At 65.7% G+C, this 19,857-nt stretch overlaps 1 protein-coding gene across 1 annotated transcript in view; it reads right to left on the bottom strand.

Annotated features, from left to right (window-relative positions):
• The window catches only part of ADGRB2 (adhesion G protein-coupled receptor B2), a 25,381-nt gene extending 12,803 nt beyond the window's left edge, over window positions 1-12,578 (bottom strand). Inside the window, 5 exon segments of the mRNA XM_074162252.1 lie at window positions 1,204-1,368; window positions 2,399-2,482; window positions 7,074-7,884; window positions 12,270-12,391; window positions 12,394-12,578. Coding sequence (XP_074018353.1) covers window positions 1,204-1,368; window positions 2,399-2,482; window positions 7,074-7,884; window positions 12,270-12,391; window positions 12,394-12,481 — 1,270 coding nt within the window. The 5' untranslated portion in view covers window positions 12,482-12,578.
• Window positions 12,579-19,857: the final 7,279 nt, after the last annotated feature.

The following is a 19,857-nucleotide window of genomic DNA, read 5'->3' as shown; positions in this document are numbered from 1 at the left end:
GGCTGGGGCTCTGCAGCAGAGCCAGGCACGGTCCCCTCCATGTCCTGCCAGCATCGGCTGCCCCACCATCACCCCCAAATCTGAACCCCAAGGGCCCTGAGTGGGCAGCGGTGCCATCCCCTGCCCTGCTCCAGTCTCCCCTTTGGGGTCTCAGCACCGGCGGTGCGTGTCCCCCCGCCCTGCACCCACACACAGCCCAGCTCGTCCCAACGCTGGTCATGGCCACCCCTTGGACCCCTCACACCCACGGGAGCTCAGCTCACCTGGGCAGGGAGCAGGGACCAGCACGGCGCACACGCATCCTAAAGGATGCTCCTCCGCGAGCTGCCATGTCCCTGGAGGCCTGGGACAGGGCAACACCCCCCTGGTACAGAGGAGAGGGGGCACCCACGTATTTTGGGGGTCCAAAGCCCCCGAAGCTTCCCAGGCTCACACAGGGCAGCCTGGCCACCGCAACAGCACCCTGCCAATTCCCTGCATCCCACGTAAGACCCACAGATGCCACCACAGACAATGGACAAACAGGCCAGTATAAGACCAGTGAGACCCCCAGTATCCCGCCTGCCTGCTCCTGCCCACGACCTGCCTTGAAGAACCGGACAGCTCAGCCCACTCCTGCCCCGCACGAGTGGGGACCCCCCCATCACACTGGTCCAGGCAACTGCCTGGCCCCAAGTCCCCCGGCGCAGGCTCCAGCCCCCACTTCTCCCCCAGCACAAAGCCTCAGAGACACCCTGGGCAAGCCCTGAGTTTGCCGGGAGGGAGTATGGAGAGGGGCCACCGGCCGAGCTGCTCCCAGGGCAAAACTCCCAGCAGCAGGAGTGGTGAGGACGGATGGGATGGGATGGGGCACTGGGGCACCCATTCTAGACGCCTCCCCCAGCTTGGTTTCCCAAGAGCTGGCAGAGTGTGGAAGGCGAGATGATGGGGCAATGCCAACAGGACCTCCAGCGATGCCTGGACACAGTGAGATGGGCTTCCAGGACAGCACCGCCACACAGAGCCACCCTCCTCGTACACCCCCAGCGCCCTCCCCTCACCTGCAAGAGACCCCACACCCCCAGAGACCCCCCAGCAACGTGTGTCCCCACTCTCCCCAGCCGCCTGCCCGCTTTGGGCACCAACCCAGAAACCAGCCAGCGGTGGGCACCCCCCAGCTGGCAGCGAAGCCCCCCTCCCCGATGTCCCCATGCCCCCCCGTACCTGGGCAGGTGGCCGTGTTATTGCAGGTCCGCGTCTCCCGGAGCAGCCCGCTGCACAGCGTCCCGTAGGGCGAGGAGACGCAGGAGCGTGTCCGCACCTGGGAGCCCTGCCCGCACGTCAGGGAGCAGACGCTCCACTGGGACCACTCCTCAGCCGCCGGGTCCCCTGTGGGAGACACCCAGCCTGAGAGCCGGCCACTGCCCCGGGGAGGGGGTGTCCCACAAGTGGAGCACCCACAGGGGACGGGAAAGTGGCCACACAGCACCCAGAAGCACAGGGATGAGGACAAGGTGCCACGGGTGACAGGGATGACACCAAGGACATAAGCAGGGGGCAGGAGCCCATGCCACCATCTGGACCCAGTGCTAGCTGTACGTGGAGAAGGGGGTCAGGGCACGGGATCACACCTGGCAAGGGGGGACAGCATCCCCCCGGAGCAGCCGGGGCAGCCCGACACAGCTCCTTCTCCCCACCCAGGCACAGCATTGACATTTACAACAACCCAGCCCTTATTAAGCTTGATGATGTCTCTGAAGCTATTGGACAGGCCAGAAGAAAAGGCCATCAGTTTAAATTAAAAAGGAATATACGCAGGAGGGCTCCGAAGGGGACAATTTGTCCTGGAGACAGGCAGGGTGAAGGCTGCGGGGCGGGGTGGCTGCTCCGTGTCACACAGGGACATGGGGGCCAGACTGTGTCACCCTCAGGGTCACCCCACAATCTGCCTGGTAGCCCCCCGGGGTGCAGGATGCGGACCAGGGTGCAGGACCCCCGTGAGCACCCGAGCGTGGCCGGGAGGAGATCTGCATGCCAGGCACACAGAGCAGAGCTCCTCTCCCAGCACCGGGGCTCATCCATCTCCCGCTCGCCTCCGAGCCCTCCCACCATAAATCAGAGGTGGGGGGGGGCTGGGAAGGGGGGAGCCGCGCGCTCAAATTACCCAGATGGATTTTCCAAATAAATACATTTGAACGAAACAATTAATGGATTATTTTTTTTTTTTTTTTGCTTTTGCTTTACAACCCTCGGAGGAAGGTGTAAAGGAAAAATATATAAATGGAGCAAATTAAGTCGGTCCGTGGGCAGGAAGCAAAGGCAGTCGCTCCGTCTCCATCGCCCCTGCCCGTGGCCAGGCATCCGAGCCCAGTGCCACCAGCACCCTGTGTCTGTCCCCACCCCGGGGCAGCGCCAGTACCTGTCTGGGCCATGTAGACGCCCGGCTCGTCCGCCGACCGTGGCCACTGAGTTTTCACCTTCTGGTTCTCCTCGACCGCATTGCCTGGAAAAGAGAAGCACTCCGGTGAGAGTGGGCAGGGGACAGGGATGGGGACGGGCTACCGCGGGTCAAGGAACACTGCAGGGGGGCACACAGGGATGCCTGGCCCCACACTGAGCACCGCGTGGCATCCCCAAAGGCAAGAGATGGTTGAGCATAGCAGAACACACTCACAGACCCCCCAAAATGTGCCACAGCTCCCCCAAACACGTCACACACCCTCCCCCCCCCCCCCCCCCCCCATCACAGGGGCTGTGGTGGGAGCACGGCTCAGGGTGCCACGTCCCCAGTGTGGCCGGGTGCCCGTGCCCCCGCCGAGCTGGGCAGAGGTGCTCTCCCGTCCCCACTTAACAGCTTGCTGCAGTGAGGTGGCACAAATTTATGGCTCGGCTCACCAAAAATAACAAGAGATCCATCAAGAGCACTTGGCGTGAAATTAACTGGCATGTGGAGGGCTCGGCGGGGAGGTACAGCTGCGGGCGCAGGGGGGACGCCTTCCCCGGCCTCCCCCACACCCCCCGGGGCCACCTCCCTGCCCTGCAGCAGGGTCCCTTGTCCCCATACGGGGGGCAGGACGCAGGGAACTTCCCGGTGCTCACCCTGGGCACGACACCGGGGCTGCTGCTGTCAGTGGGAATTAGCGGGGACTCCCCTGGGCACCATCAATGCCACCCCAGGCACGTGGCCCCCCCCAAAATACCACAGGCTCTCCACCGCTGTGCCACCCAGGAGAGCAGCCAGGGATGCCACAGCCGCCTCACCGAGCTGCCCTGGCACTGCCAGCCAAGCACAGCGATGTCCCCAAGGGATGGTGGGGAGGTGACGTGGGGACACCTGGCATTGGCGGGGGAGCCCCCAGCCATGCTTTGGGCACCCTGCGGCTCCCCTTGCAACGCACAGAGATGATATAGGAGCCCCAGGCAGGGAGCGCTGCCTGCGCTGACACTTATTAGTGCCGTAAACCAGACCCAAATTTACTGACTTTTGCCTTCAACCCAGCGTTAACCCCTGCCCGGGCTCCTCCGTCACCACCGGTGCAGGCAGGTACCCCCAGCTCCTGTCCCCGTCCATCCTGCTCCATGGCACGGGGGGTGCGGGGGAACCCTGGGAGGCTGCCCTGGGGGGGTCTGTCTGGCTGCGGGGCCGAGCTCCCTGCGGGGCCACCCCGCTCCCCTGAGCGGCACGGCAGAATTAGGCACGTCACGGCGAGCGGCCGGGGATAACCATAAATCCCGAGGATATACGAGGGCGCTCTCCTCGGCTGTGTTCGACAGAGACACCAAATTCAATTTCCTTCTGAGAGCACTAAATCCCTGGCTGTCACCGCAGGGCGGCTGCGGCCATGCCCGGCACCCACCGCCCCGGCACCCCCGCCCCGTCCTGCCCCGGGGGTCCCCCCCAGCATCCCACCGTAGCTACTGGGCTGCGAGGGCAGGGGGGGCTTCTGGGGACCCCAGGATGTCCCCCCCCGCCCCGAGGCCAGCTGTGTCCCTGCTAGCCAGCAGCGGTGACCCAGTCCCAGCATCGCCTCCCCGGGGGCTGGTTTCTGAAGGGTGATGGGTTTGGGGCAAGGGGAAATGCAGCCCCAGAGCTGGAACCACTCGGCCCCAGAGCTACAGTCTCTGTGGGGCTTCACCTCCTCCAAAGACCCCCCCCCCCCCATTGCATGCCTGCCGTGTGCCCGCTGTCACCCCGCAAAGTTTCCACCCCATCCCCATCCATGCTTTCCGCCCGCATTGCACCAGGGCTGCATCTCCCCCTGCCCCACGGGAGAGCCGTGCCACGGAGGGGACGGTGAGGGGGGGGGGGGGGGAGGGAACGGGGACCCCGGTGCCACCGTCACGGCTGGCAGCGGGGAGGCCCGTGGAGCGGCTGGGCGAGTGCCAGCCCCCGTGTCGCCCCGCGGCTGCGGCGCTCGGCGGAGGAGAACCGGTGAGATCAGCGCTGGGCGCCCGCCAAGGCTGGGCTCACAGGCGCCATTCAGCCCTGCCTGCCACCGCCACCCTGAAAGGCAGCCATTCTCCACCCCCGGGGTGGGGGGGAGGCCAGGTGGGAGCCCCGGGACCCCCCCCTCGCTGCCATGAAGGGCGCTCTGTGCTCCAGCCCCGGTGATGCAGGCGGAGGGCCGGGGGTGTGTGGGGGGGGGGGGATGGCGGTGCGGGGGCCGCGCCGGTTGGCAGCGGTGCGGCACACGGGGCGGCCGAGGCAGCGCGTTACCCTTGCGGCTCCGGCGCCGCAATAACATTGTACCTCCGGGCGCCTCCAGGTTTTAATTGAATGTCAAATGTAATTTGGGGGAAGGAGCGGGCAGTTCACGCTCTCGCCCTTGCTGCCGGTTGGCACGCTGGTCTGCGGAGAGGCGGCAGGCAGCTCGGTGCCCAAGCGTGCCAGGTCCGTGGGGACCCCCCTTTCTTCACCACCGGGCCCGGCATCCTCTCTTTGAGCCATCCTCAGCATCATTAACCCCCACCAAATCTCCATGAGGAGGTGCAGGATGCATCCTCCAGCCCTGCTCCACGCCAGCAGCCCCAGGACACAGCGGGTGTCGGCCCCTGCAGCATCCCTGGGTGCCCACGGCAAAGAACCAGCCTGAGCTCAAGGATGGCACCTGAACCCGGCACTGAGCTCTTAATCGTCCATGCAGAGTTGCACTGAAAGGGGAAAAGAAAGAAGAAAAAAAAAAAAAAACCAAATAAAATCAGCTCAAGCAGCTCCCCTCGGGATGAGGCGATTTATAACCCTGCGGCTGTAACGGACCAGGGATTTAGTCGGGGGATCTGCCCGTAATGACATTTAGTCCTGGAATAAATGCTAAAGCCCAATGAAATTATATATATACCCACAGCTCATCGCCACCACCTAATCTGCTGGATAAAGACCCCACACAACTAAGTTGCTCCTTCCCGTGCATCACCCGGGGCTGGCGCAGGAGGAACATCTGGCCAGATGTGTCCCCAAACCCCTGTATCACCTCGCTGGGCTGGGCAGAGATGCCCCGTGGGTGAAGGGAGCGCTTGGGCGAGGTGACTCCCCTCCACGGGCAGCCCGACCCCGGTGCCCAGGGTGCAGGGCAGCACGGCAGCTTTATCTTCACTTGAGGTTCCTGCAATTCCGTAACGAGCAAATGGCTTCATTCCGCCTGGTTAATAGCCCGGCCGCACCGTGCCGCCGTGCCGTGACATCCTGCCTGGAATAACAAGCGCCCGGGCTGCAGCAGTCAAGGGTAATTTGCCACGGGAAAGGGTCATTTTACCTGCAAATTGTTTTCCACGTCTCCACCAATGCAGAGTGACAGGGCTCCTGCTCCGGGCTCGCAGTCAGGCGAGCAGCAGCCCCAGCGCCGGGGAGGCAGCGAGCGAGGCCCCCGGGCTGTGCCAGAGAAACCACGGGCAACCAGCCAGGGCCAGTGCAGCGGGGAGCAGGGCTAACAGGACCGGCCAGCCCGTGGCCAGGGCAGGGCGAGCTGTGGCTCCACTGAGCCTGGCCACTGCTTGGGCGAGAGGCACCTGGAGCTGGGAGCGGGCACAGTACCCAGTTTGTGCCCTCCTGCTCCGGGGAGTGTGCGTGGGCAGGATTTGCCCTTTCCATGGCTTCCCTGCTCCATGCGCAGCGCCCAGTTTGCACCATCCTGCCCCAGGGAGCGTGCACAGGCAGGATTTATCCATGGCACAGCCTCTCTGCTCTATGTCCAGTGCCCAATTCGCACCATCCTGCCCCAGGGAGTGTGCACGGGCAGGATTTATCCTTTCCATGGCTTCCCTGCTCCGTGCACAGTGCCTACTTTGCACCCTCCTGCCCCAGGGAGCCTGCACAGCCAGGATTCATCCACGGCACAGATTCCCTGATCCATGTACAGCATCCAGCTTGCACCCTCCTGCACCAGGGAGCGTGAACAAGCAGGATTCATCCATGGCACAGCCTCCCTGCTTTGTACTCAGCACCTGATTTGCACCCTCCTGCCCCATGGAGTGTGCACAGGCAGGATTTATCCTTTCCATGGTTTCCCTGCACTGTGCACAGTTCCCAATTCGCACCCTCCTGCCCCATGGAGTGTGCACGGGCAGGATTTATCCTTTCCATGGCTTCCCTGCTCTGTGAACAGTGCCCAATTTGCACCATCCTGCTTCAGGGAGTGATGCGTGGGCAGGATTTATCCTTTCTATGGCTTCCCCACCCCGTACACAGCACCTATTTTGCACACTCATGCCCTGGAGAGTGTGCACAAGCAGGATTCGTCCTTTCCATGGCTTCCCTGCCCCGTGAACAGCACACGATTTGCACCATCCTGCCCTAGGGAGCGTGCACGGGCAGGATTTATCCTTTCCATGGCTTCCCTGCTCCATGCACAGCACCTGATTTGCACCCTCCTGCCCCATGGAGTGTGCACAGGCAGGATTTATCCTTTCCATGGCTTCCCTGCTCCGTGCACAGTGCCAAATTCACACCCTCCTGCCCTGGGGAGTGCGGCGCACGGGCAGGATTCACCCACGGCACAGCCCCCTTGCCCCACGGACAGACAGACAGCTCGCCCCCCCGGGAAGCACGCACAGAGCAGGGTCCTGCTCCCGGGGCTCCCCCCCTGCACCCCACTCACCGTGCGGGACCTCGGGCAGGTCGAAATCGTTGGCATTCGCAGAATGCAGGTCGGTGGGGCAGCAGCCGGCGGGGTCGGCGGCGGGCGGCGTGGGGGGCGCACGGGCGACGTGCCGGGTGCCGTTACGCCGGGGGGCCGGGGGGCTCTCCGCTTGGCAACTGCAGCCGGCGTGGGTGAAGCCGCAGCGGCGGGCGCCGGGGGCCTGCAGACACTCCTCCAGCCAGCGGCAGAGCACGCTGCAGGTGAACTGGCTGGAGTTGTTGTTGTTGATGAGCAGCACCTCCACGAAACGGAATTCCAGGGCTTGGGGGGCCAGGAGGCGGGGGGCCGCCTCGGGCTCGGCCGCCAGGCAGAGCTGCACGAAGTTCTTGTCGAAATGGAGGAAGGTGAAGGGTCCGGCGCCTTCGCACAGCTCCAGCTCGGCTTCCTCCTCCTCCTCCTCCTCCTCTTCCTCCGGCCGCTGGCCGGCGGGCGGGGGGCTGGCGGCCTCGCCGCGGGGGTCACAGGTGTAGTTGGCCAGGTAGTGGTCGAGCGGCAGCACCATGGGCGAGAAGTGGGTGCAGACCTGCTCCTCCCGGTTGAAGCGGAGGTAGAGCGAGTACTTGGTGGGGTCGGGGTTCTCCAGGGTCCAGGAGCAGCCGGAGGAGATGGTGGGGAAGAGGTCCTTGAGGGAGAAGGAGCCGTAGAGGACGCCGGAGGCCAGAGCGGAGCAGGCGCTGGGAGCCGGGTCAAAGCCCCGCGTGAGCCACAGGAGAGACGATATCACAGCCAGTAAGAGGGGACCAGCAGCGGTCATCCTATGGCATTTGCCCTGGGGACAGACAGACGGACAGACAGATGCTTACCGGGAAGCACGCTGCTGCGGGCTCCCCGCTGTGCCGGGGGGGTCAGTGCCCAGCTCCGAGCCCCAGCCCGCATGGCAGCAGCCATCCCAGCTGGTCCATGTCCCCAGCTGCCACCTTGCAGGATGGGGACAGCCATTGGAGACCCCTGCCCTGTCCCCCAGGCTGTGCCAAGGCAGCCCCCAGGCCAGGGACCACGCAGCACGGACTGGGGACTGTACCCCAAAACCACCAGAGCACAGACCTGGCTCCTACCCCACAACCGGTGGGCCCCCACTGCAGCATCCCCCCCCCCTGCCCTCGGCTCACCCGCCAGAGCTGGCCAAGCACAACCTGGGCAAGGAGCCACCAAACAGCTTCTGCCCAGACGGGGCTATAAAAAGCCTCGTAGCTATTGTTGGTGCCCCGGAGCACAACAGGGACAGGCCGGCTGCTCAGCAGAGGAGCCCGGGGTGATGTGCTGGGGGTGCACGGGCACCCCAACAGCATGGTATCCCCCCAACCTGCCGCAAGAGCCCAGCACGGGGCGAGCAATCGTTAAAAGTACATATTTCTTGGACACCATGCCGGGTACGCAGCAGCATCGCCGTGGATAGCTTTTTAATAACTCATTAATAAAATAATGCATGCAGTGGCCTTATTAAGTGGGACCGGAGTGTGGCTCTACAGAGGCCAAGGCCACCGCACGCGTGTCGGCACCGCTCCGCTGGGCCAGCATCGGCAAGGGGGCAGCCCTGGGGACAGCAAGGGACATTCAGGAGGTGGCCGCAGGGGAAGGATGCCATTCCAGAGATTGATTTCCAAAATCACCGAGGTCCTCGCTCCCAGCCATGCGTGGGGGATGCCGAGCGCTCGGCACGACGCAGGGATGCCCTTCTCCATCCCCAAACAACATCTTCTGCTCCCAAATCACTCCTGGCCGAGGCCCCGGCAGCGGGGCATCCCCTTATTTGTCAGGGAGGGAGCCTGAGCCTCGGCTGAGCCTGCGCCGAAGCCACGACGGGCACATTAGAGAGCTAAAAATAACCCGGTTCTCATGCAACAGGCTGGCGCTGGCTCCTGCCACCCCAGGAGTGCGGGGGCTCGGTGTCAGCAGCCGGCCCCCACCAGCGGCACGGGGGCATGGGGAGAAAGGGGCTGGGATAGAGCCAGTGGGAGCAGCCAAACCTGGGGCTGGATCCTGGCAGAACCCCCCCGATGTAAGCAGGGGGATCTGGGGCAAAAGAAAACCCCACCTTCCTGCAGCCACTTCTCTCCCCGGGGAGACCCCGGGGAATTCAACAGGAGACCCCCCCTACCCGTGGCAGCAGGGAGACAAAGGGGGTTAGAGTGGGGAGCCCCACGGACATCCCCCACTGATGCTCCTCAAGCATCCAGTGAAAACCTGGGGTCCCCCGGAGAGTCCCAGCCCTCCACTGCTCTGGGAGAGCCGGGGATGGGGGGAGGAGGAGGAGGAAGAGGAAGAGGAGGCAGAGGAGGAGGAGGAGGAGGTCAGGCAGGGACACGCTGCTGCTCTGCAGCGAGCTCCCGGGGCTCCCGCAGCCTGGCAGGGACACAAGATGGTGCTTGCTTCCCTCGCCCGGGAGCAGCGAGGAGGGATGCTCCGGCACCGCCAACCGCTCATCCCTCCCGCCCGGCTCCTGCCGGTGCCCAGTGTGCCAGCGTGGCTACCGCTGGGGCTAACGGGCTGCTGAAAAGCCTGGCGGGGACAGGCACAACCGGAGAGCCCCTCTGCCACGTTTCCCCGGGCTCCCCACATTTTAAACACGGTGCTGTGCCAGACCCAGGTGCTCTAGACCATGGGGAGCCTCCCCCCCTCCCCCCCAAAAAAAAAAAGCCACTGTGGCTGTCGAGAGCCCGGCATCGCGCCGGAGCTGCTGCCGAAGGCCAGGGCTCGTTAAGAGCAGAGCAAATCTGATACAGCTCGTTCAGCACCAGCCCCGCTCCCTGCAGCGCTTGCTGTTGCTGCTGCAGTGAAAATATTTCATCGAGCTGCAAAGCTGGGCCCCGAGAAGATATTTAATGTCTGGGGCACCGAGTCACCCGGCGGGGAGCTGCCGAGCGGCTCGAGGAGAGGCCACCACCGTCACCCCCTACCTGGCACCGCGGCGAGGACCTCGTCCCCTGCAGCGTCGCCGTCCGTGGGCTCCGGCAAGAGCGAGCCCGGCCTCGCCGGGGTGCCAGGGCACAGCCCCGCTGCCCATCGTCCCTCCGAAATGTGGTCCACGTGGGAGAAACCGCCTGGCATCAGCGCCCGCATCCCGGCAGCGCCGGGGGGACCGATGGGGGGGGACACCGGCTGCCCCCGGGGACCCGCTGCACCCAACCGCCTTGCTGGGCTGCTGGCGGAGTGGCTGCTCCTCGACGGGGACGGCAGCCGGAGCAGGGCTGGCACAGGCTGGCACCAGCACCCGCCAGAGCCACCCGCTCCAGCCCCTTCCATTTGCCTTTGTTCCCACGCTCGGGCGCGGGGAAGGGGGTGGGTTTTTAATTAAAGCTTTTAAAGAGCCACCGCAGAACCGGGAAGCCACTGTACAGAAGTGACATCCCAGGCTCCCCCATCCTCAGCACGGTCTCTCTCCCGTCGCTGCCATCGCATCCCTCCTGGCTCCGGTGACCGGCAGGATCCAACCGGGGCTCGCCTCTCCCTCCCCGGCAGCCGTGGCGTGGCAGGAGGAGGCACCGCTCCACGCCAGCCCTGCTCACGCCGCACGAACAGGTTGTTTCCCTGAAGATGCTTCACGTGAACGGGGATTTCGGCAGGGAATTGGTCCGGTTCCATCCTCCCGGCATGGCAGCTCCCGGCTCCACACCATCGCGCTTCGGCTCGGCCGCAGCCGCCTCTCTCCGGTCGAGCAAAGCCAGAAACAGCCAAGCAGCCCCAAAAGTGATAAACGGGCAGCACTAAACCCCGCTGGCATTAGTAATCTGAGAAACGATTAATAGCAAAGTAAAGGAGATTTGGGTTTTAAGAGACACGGTTTTTAACCCGACAGTGTTCTTTTAATAGGCTGTAGAAAAGCTGCTATCCATGAGAATTCCTAACACGAGGATGGCTCGGGACAAGGGTAAGGAAGGGCCGGGCAGTTCTGGGTGTTGAATGATGGTGGGAACAGCCTCGGTCTCTGCTGAAAGGACACGTCATCTGAGGAGGAGCAGCCTGGCCAGCAGCGTGGCACGGCACGGCATGGCATGGCCATGGGGCCTCGGAACGAGCTCCATCCCACGGGAGCACATCCCTGCCTGCCCAGAGGTGCTGCCGACGAACAAAGTGCCGTAACGAGCTCTTCCCGCCGGGTGAGTCCACAACCTTCCAATTTCCAGGATCTTCACCGGCTGTTCAAAGGCATCCGGAAACTTCAAAGCCGCCTCCGCCACCTCCACGCTCAGCCCTCGCCGCCCTGCGAGGGACCCGCAGCACCGAGCCCTGCCCGGCCCTCGGCAGCACCCACACAGCCTCTCTGCCGACTAATTAACGCTGCGAGCATCACCGGGCGAAACTGCCTGAGTAACTCCAGCACGACTACAGCCTTCAGCCCTCGCCCCCCCCACCTCCGCCATGCAAAACACAGCTTCCTGCAAAGCGCCTGCGTGCACACGCGTGTGCAAGCGTGGGTTCCCGTGTACGCACAGGCGCTCGGTGGGGAGAGGGGTATCGGAGCCGCTTCCACCCGCCGTGGCACAACCCACCCGGCACCCGGGACCACGTTTCCCCCCCCCCCGCCCCCCTTCCTCTCTCCCACATCTCCCCCCTTCCTCACGCACTCCCCCTCTCCCTCTGGCTTCCCCGGCGCGCTGCCACCACCTTTCCTGAAGCAGGCAGGCTGGCAGCAGCACCGAGCTGTAATTAATGGTGCCGCTTTGCCAATCACTGGCTCAGCCTCGCTAGCACTGGCAAGCACAGGCCTTTTTATTTATTTTACTTAACTGCTGTTGGTAAAACTCCACTCCAAAAGCAAGGCCGAGAGACAGCACAGTGAAATCTCCTCCGGGATTAGGGATTACGCTCTGCCAGGGAACAGCGTGTGCTGCCTCCCCCTCCGTGGCTGCGGGGGTCCCTGGAGGCGAGCCCCCCCCTCCCCGCAGCAGGGCACCCGCAGGGGTTGCAGCAGCTGAGGCTGCTCCTGCCGCTCTCACACGGCCTCTTCCGAGTAGTTTCCATGTTGCTGGAATGTGGCTCCCTCTTCTCCATCAGCTCCATCCTGCCCCGGAACCGTAGGGCAAAGGGATGGGGGGCTGAGAGCTCCAGGAGGGATCCAAACGGGGGGCCCGTGTCCCGGGGGTGGCAGCAGGGGGTGGCAGCCCGGATGTGTGCTCACGCTGGAGGGGGATTTTATCTTTCTTTCTAACCCACCATCTCAGCCAAATCCAGATCCGCCGGGAGCCTCCGAGATGTCCCGAGGAGGAGAAGGGGCCTGGCTCCATCCTGCTCTTGGAGGACATCAAGAACGAACAGACGGGATGAGAGCGGGGGGGACACGATGGCCCTTGCGAGCACCGAGGAGCTACGGAGCCTCTGACATTTGCCAACCGAGCTGGGTGGCCCGGAGCCAGCCCCGTCCCCATTAGAGGATGGCACCGTGGTAGGAAATGAGTTTGCAGGGCCTCGGTCCAAATTCCCGTGGAGAAGCATTGAGGCGTCACAGTAGCCCAGCCCCGAGGGCTGTGTGAGGGACCAGGCTAGCGGCTCATCCCGTGGTCTGTGTGTCCATCCACCATCTTCCTCTGGGCATGGGGGCACGGGGAGCCTGTCCTGTCATCCCCCACCCAGCCTGGAGAGCGCCCAGCCCAGGGCACAAGGACTTGGCAGCAACGGGAATGGCCCAGGTGAAGGAAAATCCATCTATTCCCGCTCCTCTGTGCGGGAGGTTGGTGCCAGGGCAGGGCTCTCCGCAGCCCACGAGCCCACCGGGGAGGGCAGAGCCCACCACAGGTCTCCAGGAAGAGCCTGGCACCCCTGGCCCAATGCCTGTCACCGGCACGGTGGAGGTGTCACACCAGGCAGAAGAGCCGCGCTGCCAGAGGTCCTCAGCAGCGTGGAGAAGAGCAGGCAGCATCTTCCCAGCCGGCGATGGAGCACCTCTGCCACGCAGCTGCCGGTTGGAGCGCAAACCGCCCACGGTGCCAGCTCCGTATCCATTTCCCTTCAGCTCAGACCAAATTTGTAGGATCCTGGCTCCTTGCAGACTCCTTGGATCAAAGCAGGGGCTGGTGACAAGGCTTGACGAGCTTCCAGGCAGGCCTCGAAGAGAAGACGCTGCCAGGCTCCGGGCTCCGGCACAGAGGGACCGGCACTGCCCCAACGGCCAACTCCAGCATCCGCCGCCGTCGGTGCCACTGGTAACGAACCCTGCTGGGAGACGGGGCACCGAGCCTCCCCGAGGAGGGCGGCCGGAGGGCAGGCGGGTGATGGTGACGACAGCCGTGCCACCCCGCTCCTCCCCACGGGCACCCAGTGGGAGCCCACGCGCCGGATCCTTCCTTACGAGCCCTCCTGGGCTCAGCCGCCACCCCAACCTTCAAGGGGGGACAGGTCAGTCCCAAACAACCGCCCCGCCGCCCACCGGGAGCTCTCCCAGTGCCACGGCTCCGCGCCAGCCCCGTGCCACCGGCTCCACACACACCCCAGCCATCGGCACCGCCCGGCCAAAACCCCAACCAGATGCTCTGCCGCAAGCCAGCCCGGCCACCCCGGGGCCACCTCCCCACGTCACCGGCGGCCCGGGCTGCCAGGCACCATCCAGCACAGGCAGTAGTGACATGACCTAGAAAAGCAAAGGGTTGTTCACACACGCTGCGCTGCCGTAAGCCCCCGGCGCCGACCATGCGGGCGCGGAGCACACGCACCCTGCGCGCCGGCCGGGGCTGCGGGAAAACCTCCCCCTGCTTCAACAAGTGACCCGCGTGGGCACACGCGCGGGCACACGTGGCACCGCTCCTTGCCATGAACCCCAAGGCTCGTGGGTCCCCTGGGAAAGCAAGCAGCTCCCCCCCAAGACCCGGCTGCCACCTGCACGCCGCACGTGCCCGCACCGGCACACGCTGGGCGCCCACGTGTGCCCTTGCTTGCACGCCCACGGTCCCCGGGTGCTGCTCGCCCCAGCAGGACGGCGGTGGCATGGGGGGGGGGGGGGATGGGGTGGGGTGTCCCCGCAGCCCTCCACGCTGGCACCGAACAAAGCCCCCACGCAGGGGAGAGCTGCGAAACCGCCCGCCTGCTGCCGGGGCTCTGCCAACACGCCTGCCCACGCCGCCCGGTGCCTGCTGATCCCCTGGGGCTCGGGGCCAGGGGTGACGGCGTGGGGAGCCCAACCCGCCGAGCACCCACGCGTGCCGGGCTGGAGGCACACGTGTGCCCGCACCGGGGCTGGCAGAGATGCCAGCAGGCAGCCTGGCACCCGCGGCCTCGCTGTATGACACACCGCGGTGCCACACGTGTGCCCAGCGACATGCGTGTGCCCACCGACACGCGTGCAGCCCTTCCACCCTGGGGCTGCCGGAGCCCCTGGCACCGCTGGCGGGGAGGGGGGGGACCCGCACCCCGGGGAGGGGACCAGCACCCTGTGCAGGGTACCGGCAGCCCCCGGAGAAGGGGACTGGCATCCCAGGGAGGGGACCGGCAGCCCCGGAGGAGGGGACCGGCAGCCCCGGTCATGCCGCCGCTCTCAGCCAGCCCCGGTTCCGAGCCCGCCCCGCCGCCGCAGCCCCGCGCAACTTCCAGGCAGGGCCGGGGCCGCCCCGGGGATGCCGCTTTCCGCACCGGCCACCGAGCACCGGCCACCGTCGGTACCGCGGCGCGGCTGGAACTCCCCGGCACCGTAGCCCCGCCGCCGGAGCAGGAAAGTTGGCCGGGGGTGTGAAAGGCGGGGGGTGGCGGGGGGGGGGGGCACACACGGCGGAACGGGGGCTCTGCCAACCGGCAGCACCGGCCGCCGCATCCCGCATCCCCGGCGAGCTGCCGCCCCCGCTGCGCCGCGGAAGGAGGGGGGGTGTGTGTGTGTGAAGCGGAGCGCACCGCACCTCGGGGCTCGGTGCACCGGGAAGGGGGGGGTACATCGGTGGAGGGGGTGTGGGGGGGTCGGTGCACCGGAGGGGGGGGGGGGGGGAGGGTGTCCGTCCCCCCCCCGCCGCCGCCCTTACCTGCGCTCCGTCAGCAGCGCGTGTAGCCCCGGCGCGGCGCGGCGTGCAGCGGGATGGCCATCCCCGAGCGGCGGCGGCGGCGGCGGCAGCCGGTGCCCGGGCGCGCCCGGGGGAGCGCGGCGGCGGCGGCAGCGGCGGGAGCGCGCGGGGCCGGGAGCGGGCGCGCGGCACGCCGGGCCCCGGTGGCGGCGGCGGGGGGGGGGGGGCGGCGGCGGCGGCGCGCGCGGCTCGGGCACTTGCTGCATGCGCCGGGCGCGGGGCGGTGTGACAGCACCGGGCATGGCGGGGAGCCTGCGCGGCGGCGGGGCCGCCTTAAGGAGGCCGGGGGCGGGGGGGGAACGGGAAGGAGGTGGGTGCCCCCCTCCCCCGCCGCCGCTGCACCGCCGCCGCCCCCGGTGCGGGGTGGGGGGGGGGAAGGTGACCCCCGGGATGCTGCAGCGGTGGGGGGGGGGGGGGGGGGGAGGGCGGAAGGGGTGAACACGGCGGAGGGGGGGGGTCGTGCATGCACGGGGGGGGTGGACTGCACACATGTGGATGGGGTGTGCACACGCGTGTTGTGGTCCCGGAGGGGGGGTGTGTGTGTGTGTGCATGCGTGTGAGGGTGTGGGGCTGGCGTGTGCCCACACAGGCGTGCATGGCTTCACGCGTGCAGGGGCGCGGGCCGTGTGTGTGCGTGTGCGGGGCCGGGGCGTTCACACGTGCACACAAGGGGTCCGTCCGTGCTCGCTGGTGCGTGGGCAGTGCACGCGTGCACAGCGGTGGGTGCACACACCAGTGCATGGCACGCCCCTGTGCAAGGTACGTGTGCTCCCTGCCAGCAGCCGTGTTGCGCACACGTGCAAGGCCTTGGCGTGGTGTGTTTGGGATGTGGGATGCAGGGAGACCTGGGTGAGAAATGGGGCTGGCACACCCTACAGTTGCACAAACGTGTCACGAGTGTGTGTGACACGGAGGACGTCACATCCCAGAGCCACGGTGGTGGTTAGTGGGGGCTGCCAAGCTGCAGGCTGTGCAGGGACGGGATGAACCTGACCGTCTTAGTGGCCCATGGGCAACTGAGAGCAGCCGGCACAGGGGCCTCTCTGCAGCCCAGATCCTGCCCAGGGCAGAGCCGGGGAGCCCTGGCTTGGGGGGCACGGGGTGTCATTGTCACCGAGCCCCAGCCCCACAGTGAGGTGCCCAGCAGGATGTGGCACGGCCTCGCTGCCACGCTGCGGGAGTGGCACAGCTGGAAACGCAGCATGTTCCCGTTGCCCCCCTGCCCATCTCGGTGGCCACATCCTGCTGTGTGCCCCGGGTGCGCTGTGCTCAGTCCCGGGGGGGGGCACAGGTCTCCGGGCAGCCCCTGTCTGGGGCCAGGCATGACAGAGGTAGAAGCCCTTTAGCAGGAGGCACCACCAAGGACCAGTGCTCAGCACCCTGGGGACTTGCGGCTCAGCTCCAGCCCTAATCCAGCCCAGTTCCGCTGGAAGTGCAGGCTCGGATCCACCCAAGCCCTTTGTGCCCTTCAGCTCCCTCCCTCCCCGGTGTTCCCTTTTCCCAGTCCTCCCCCGCAGCCTGCCAGTGCCCGACCCGGCGTCCCCAGACAGACACTCATCCCCTCTGGGTCAAGGCCGAGAGAAAGCACACCAGCTTCTCGGGCTGTTCTTTATCCCAGGGAGAAAAAGCATCATTAGCTCAGACATAACCGGAGGATATTCCAGAACCCGTCTCTGTAAATACAGATCATCGCGGCAGCGGCAGCTCAGCAGAAGGGCGATCCCCAGACCCACGGCTCTCTGGGTCGCACTCTCTGCTTCCCGCGAGGTATTTGCTCCCGCAGCCGAATAGGGCTGCACGCTTGATAGACTTCCAAATTTCCGAACGCATCGCTTGTCACCAGCTACTGCTGCCCTGCGAGCGACGCGGGATGCGATGCGGGATGTGATGCGGGATGTGATGCAGGATGCGATGGGGGATGTGATGCGGGATGCGATGCAGGGGGTGCTGCCTGCGCAGCGCCTTTGGGCTCTGCCCTGGCCCCAGTGCCACAGCCTGGCTTGCATCCCTCTGTCCTGCGAGACCCCCATGCCACCAGGCCTGGCCACGGCCCGTGGTCCTGCCCACAACGTCACCCTCTGCCTGCTGCTGCCCTTCCAGCGATGGAGTCACTTCCATCCTCCTCATCACCCCCCCGCCCCAGGCCCCCCGAGGCAGGCAGCATTGCCAGAAGCCTCCTCTGCTCCCGGTGGGACCCTGCTCGCGGCAAGGAGGGACCGGAGGGCTCTGGCGCTGGGGGGGGGCCGAGCTGCGGGAGCCAGAGGCACCCACTGTTACCAGGACAACTGGGTGCTCTCTGTAGCTGCTTGTTGCTGCTGCATCCCTGCAAACCTCCCCCCAGCCGCAGCCTGAGCTCCACCGCCGGCTGTGCCCCCAGCCCGAAGCAAGGCAAGAGGGGTTCTCAGCGACCCCCCCAGCCCTCTGGGTCAGGCAGAGCTGGGGAAGGCACTGGAGACCCCCCAACCAAAACAAAGCATCTCCCCGGTGATCCGTGCGAGCGCCCAGAGCCCCCCGCATCCTCCTCACCCCTGTGAACTGCTGGGACATGGGGAAAACTCAGCGTCATTGGTGCCCGCAGATTCGGGGGGGTGGGGGGGGGTGGGTGTCAGCGCAGGCAGAGCAGCTCACAGGGCATAATTAGTGCAGCGCCCGCGCGTGCGGAGGTTGTAACACCAGGGCTTTGCCTGCTGGATGGGAATTAGACCTGTCCATTAAGGCAATAATAACCCGCCAGGTTGACACAAGGTCCCCGGTGCCGCCACGATCATTATGCTGGTGCTGCCGCCGCCACGGCTAACAGCAGCCACCGCCGCAGGCACGGGCACTGCCGGGATGGCCAGCACCGGGCACGGACCGGTTGAGCCCCCATCACCGGCCAGGGGGTCCCGAGGCACCCGGCACTGTTGCTTTTCCAACCCGTGGCTCTTATTTCCCCTTCATTTGGCACAGAAATCAGGGACAGGAGGGAGTCACCAAGGTGGCAGCTACTCCCTGCCCGGCCCTGGATGAGGATTCACGGAACAGAGAAAGTCCAGCTCTCAGCCAGGGGGATGTGGGGATGCTGCAACCAGCCCCCAACCTCCCATAGCCCCCCATGGGCCCGATCCCCAGGGCTCGTCTCCCCCGCGCAGGGCACGGAGCAGCAGCTTTTCAGAAAGGCTTAGCAGGAGCATCTCAGCTCCAACCACGGGGCGAGACGGGAGCAGAAGGCAGCCCCCGAGAAGCTGGTAACCGCAGCCGCCTGTCTGAATCGCTTCCCGTAAACTTCGCTGCGAATTGCTCCAGTGGAAAAACAAAAGCCGCGGTAAATAGGAAAGTCTGGTTGGCAAAATAATCTGCTCTAATGGGAAGAGGCAGTAAGTGCCGGCGGAGGAGCCTTCGCCAGTCGCTTGGTGCCCAGCACCAGGACGGAGGGACCGTCCCCACACCATCTGCCCGCGGCCACTGCTCACCTCTGAGGAACCTTCACGTGAAGTTTCCTGCTAGCGGTGGCAGGGAGAAAAGCAAAGGGAAAGGAGTGAGGGCAGCCCGTGCCATGAGGAGAAGAGGAAGGATAGGAATCGGCTCTGGAATAAATTTCACTGTGGGCTTTGTTACGGATGGAGGAGCGCTTGCCGCAGCCGTGTGGCCAGCAGCCCATCCTCGGCGGCTCCCAGACCTACGGACGCGGCCGATGTGCCCGGGAAGATCTGTTTCAGCTCGGCGTCTTCATTTGGATTTTTCCAGGCACTTTGTACGCTGAGGGATGGGGCTGATCCGTGTCCATCTGCGCCAACGCGGAGATGATGCCGTGGCACAAGGCAGGGCAGCACGAAGGACTGGAAGTGCTGGGCTGGGCCTGCCGGGGAGCATTTCTGGAAGGAACTGGGAGAAACTGGGAGAGTTTCTGCTATGCAGAGGCTGCCTCCTGGACCTGTGGGATCAAGGGATGAGCACGGCATCGGTGGGAAACCAGTGCAGGGGAGACCGATGGCATTTTCACCTCCGGGTCTCCACACACCAGAAAGCATCCCTGTTCCATCCCGGGGGTTTGGAGAGGATAAATCCCTGCGGATCCCAACGTGCTGGGAGATCCTCCCGGAGCCAGAGCAGCCTGGCAAGGAGCAAGCCCACAGCCCGCCGTGCCTGCTGCCTGCCCATCCCAGTTGTTGCCCATTCCCACCGCGGGGTTGCCCGCAGCCTCCGGCCACCGGAGCCATTTCACCACCCCGAGGGGCAGCGGTAGCCGGAGCGCGCCTGCACACGAGCAACCGCTCAAGAGCGAGAAACTTGGCATAAATATTCATCTCGATTAATATACATGAGGGCTGCAGAAGCCCCGGCTGAAGCCGGCAGCGGGGATGTTATCTCGGCTGCTCGGGCCTTGCAGGCGCGCGGTGTTCAACGCCGACACCTCATGGCTTCTCGCAGCAGGAAAACCCAGAGGCTGGATGTTGGGAAGCCGCTCGGCCACATCCCCTGTCCCCTTTTCAGCAAGGGGCTGGCATCTGCAGGGGCCTCTCCCCACGGCGGCTGGAGCCCCAGTGCCTCCCAGTAAGCTGTGAACTGGGATGCGTGGGATGCAGGAGGGAGCGGGAAATGGGGGCAATGCTGTCCCCGGTGCCCTTTGCCTTGGGTGCTGTGTGCTTTGCACCCCCTTGGTGACGCCCCCGTGGAGGCACAGGGACCGCAGCCACGGGCAGTCGGTCCCTGCCATGGCGTGGTGGCACTGAGGACCGCCGTGCCAGCGCTCCCCACCCCTGGAGCCTGCAGGGAGATGGCTC

Source organism: Numenius arquata, chromosome 21 (genome assembly GCF_964106895.1).
Source record: "Numenius arquata chromosome 21, bNumArq3.hap1.1, whole genome shotgun sequence".
NCBI lineage: Eukaryota > Metazoa > Chordata > Aves > Charadriiformes > Scolopacidae > Numenius > Numenius arquata.
The sequence above is the reverse complement of the archived record's forward strand: the minus strand, read 5'-3'. Positions and strand labels throughout refer to the sequence as shown.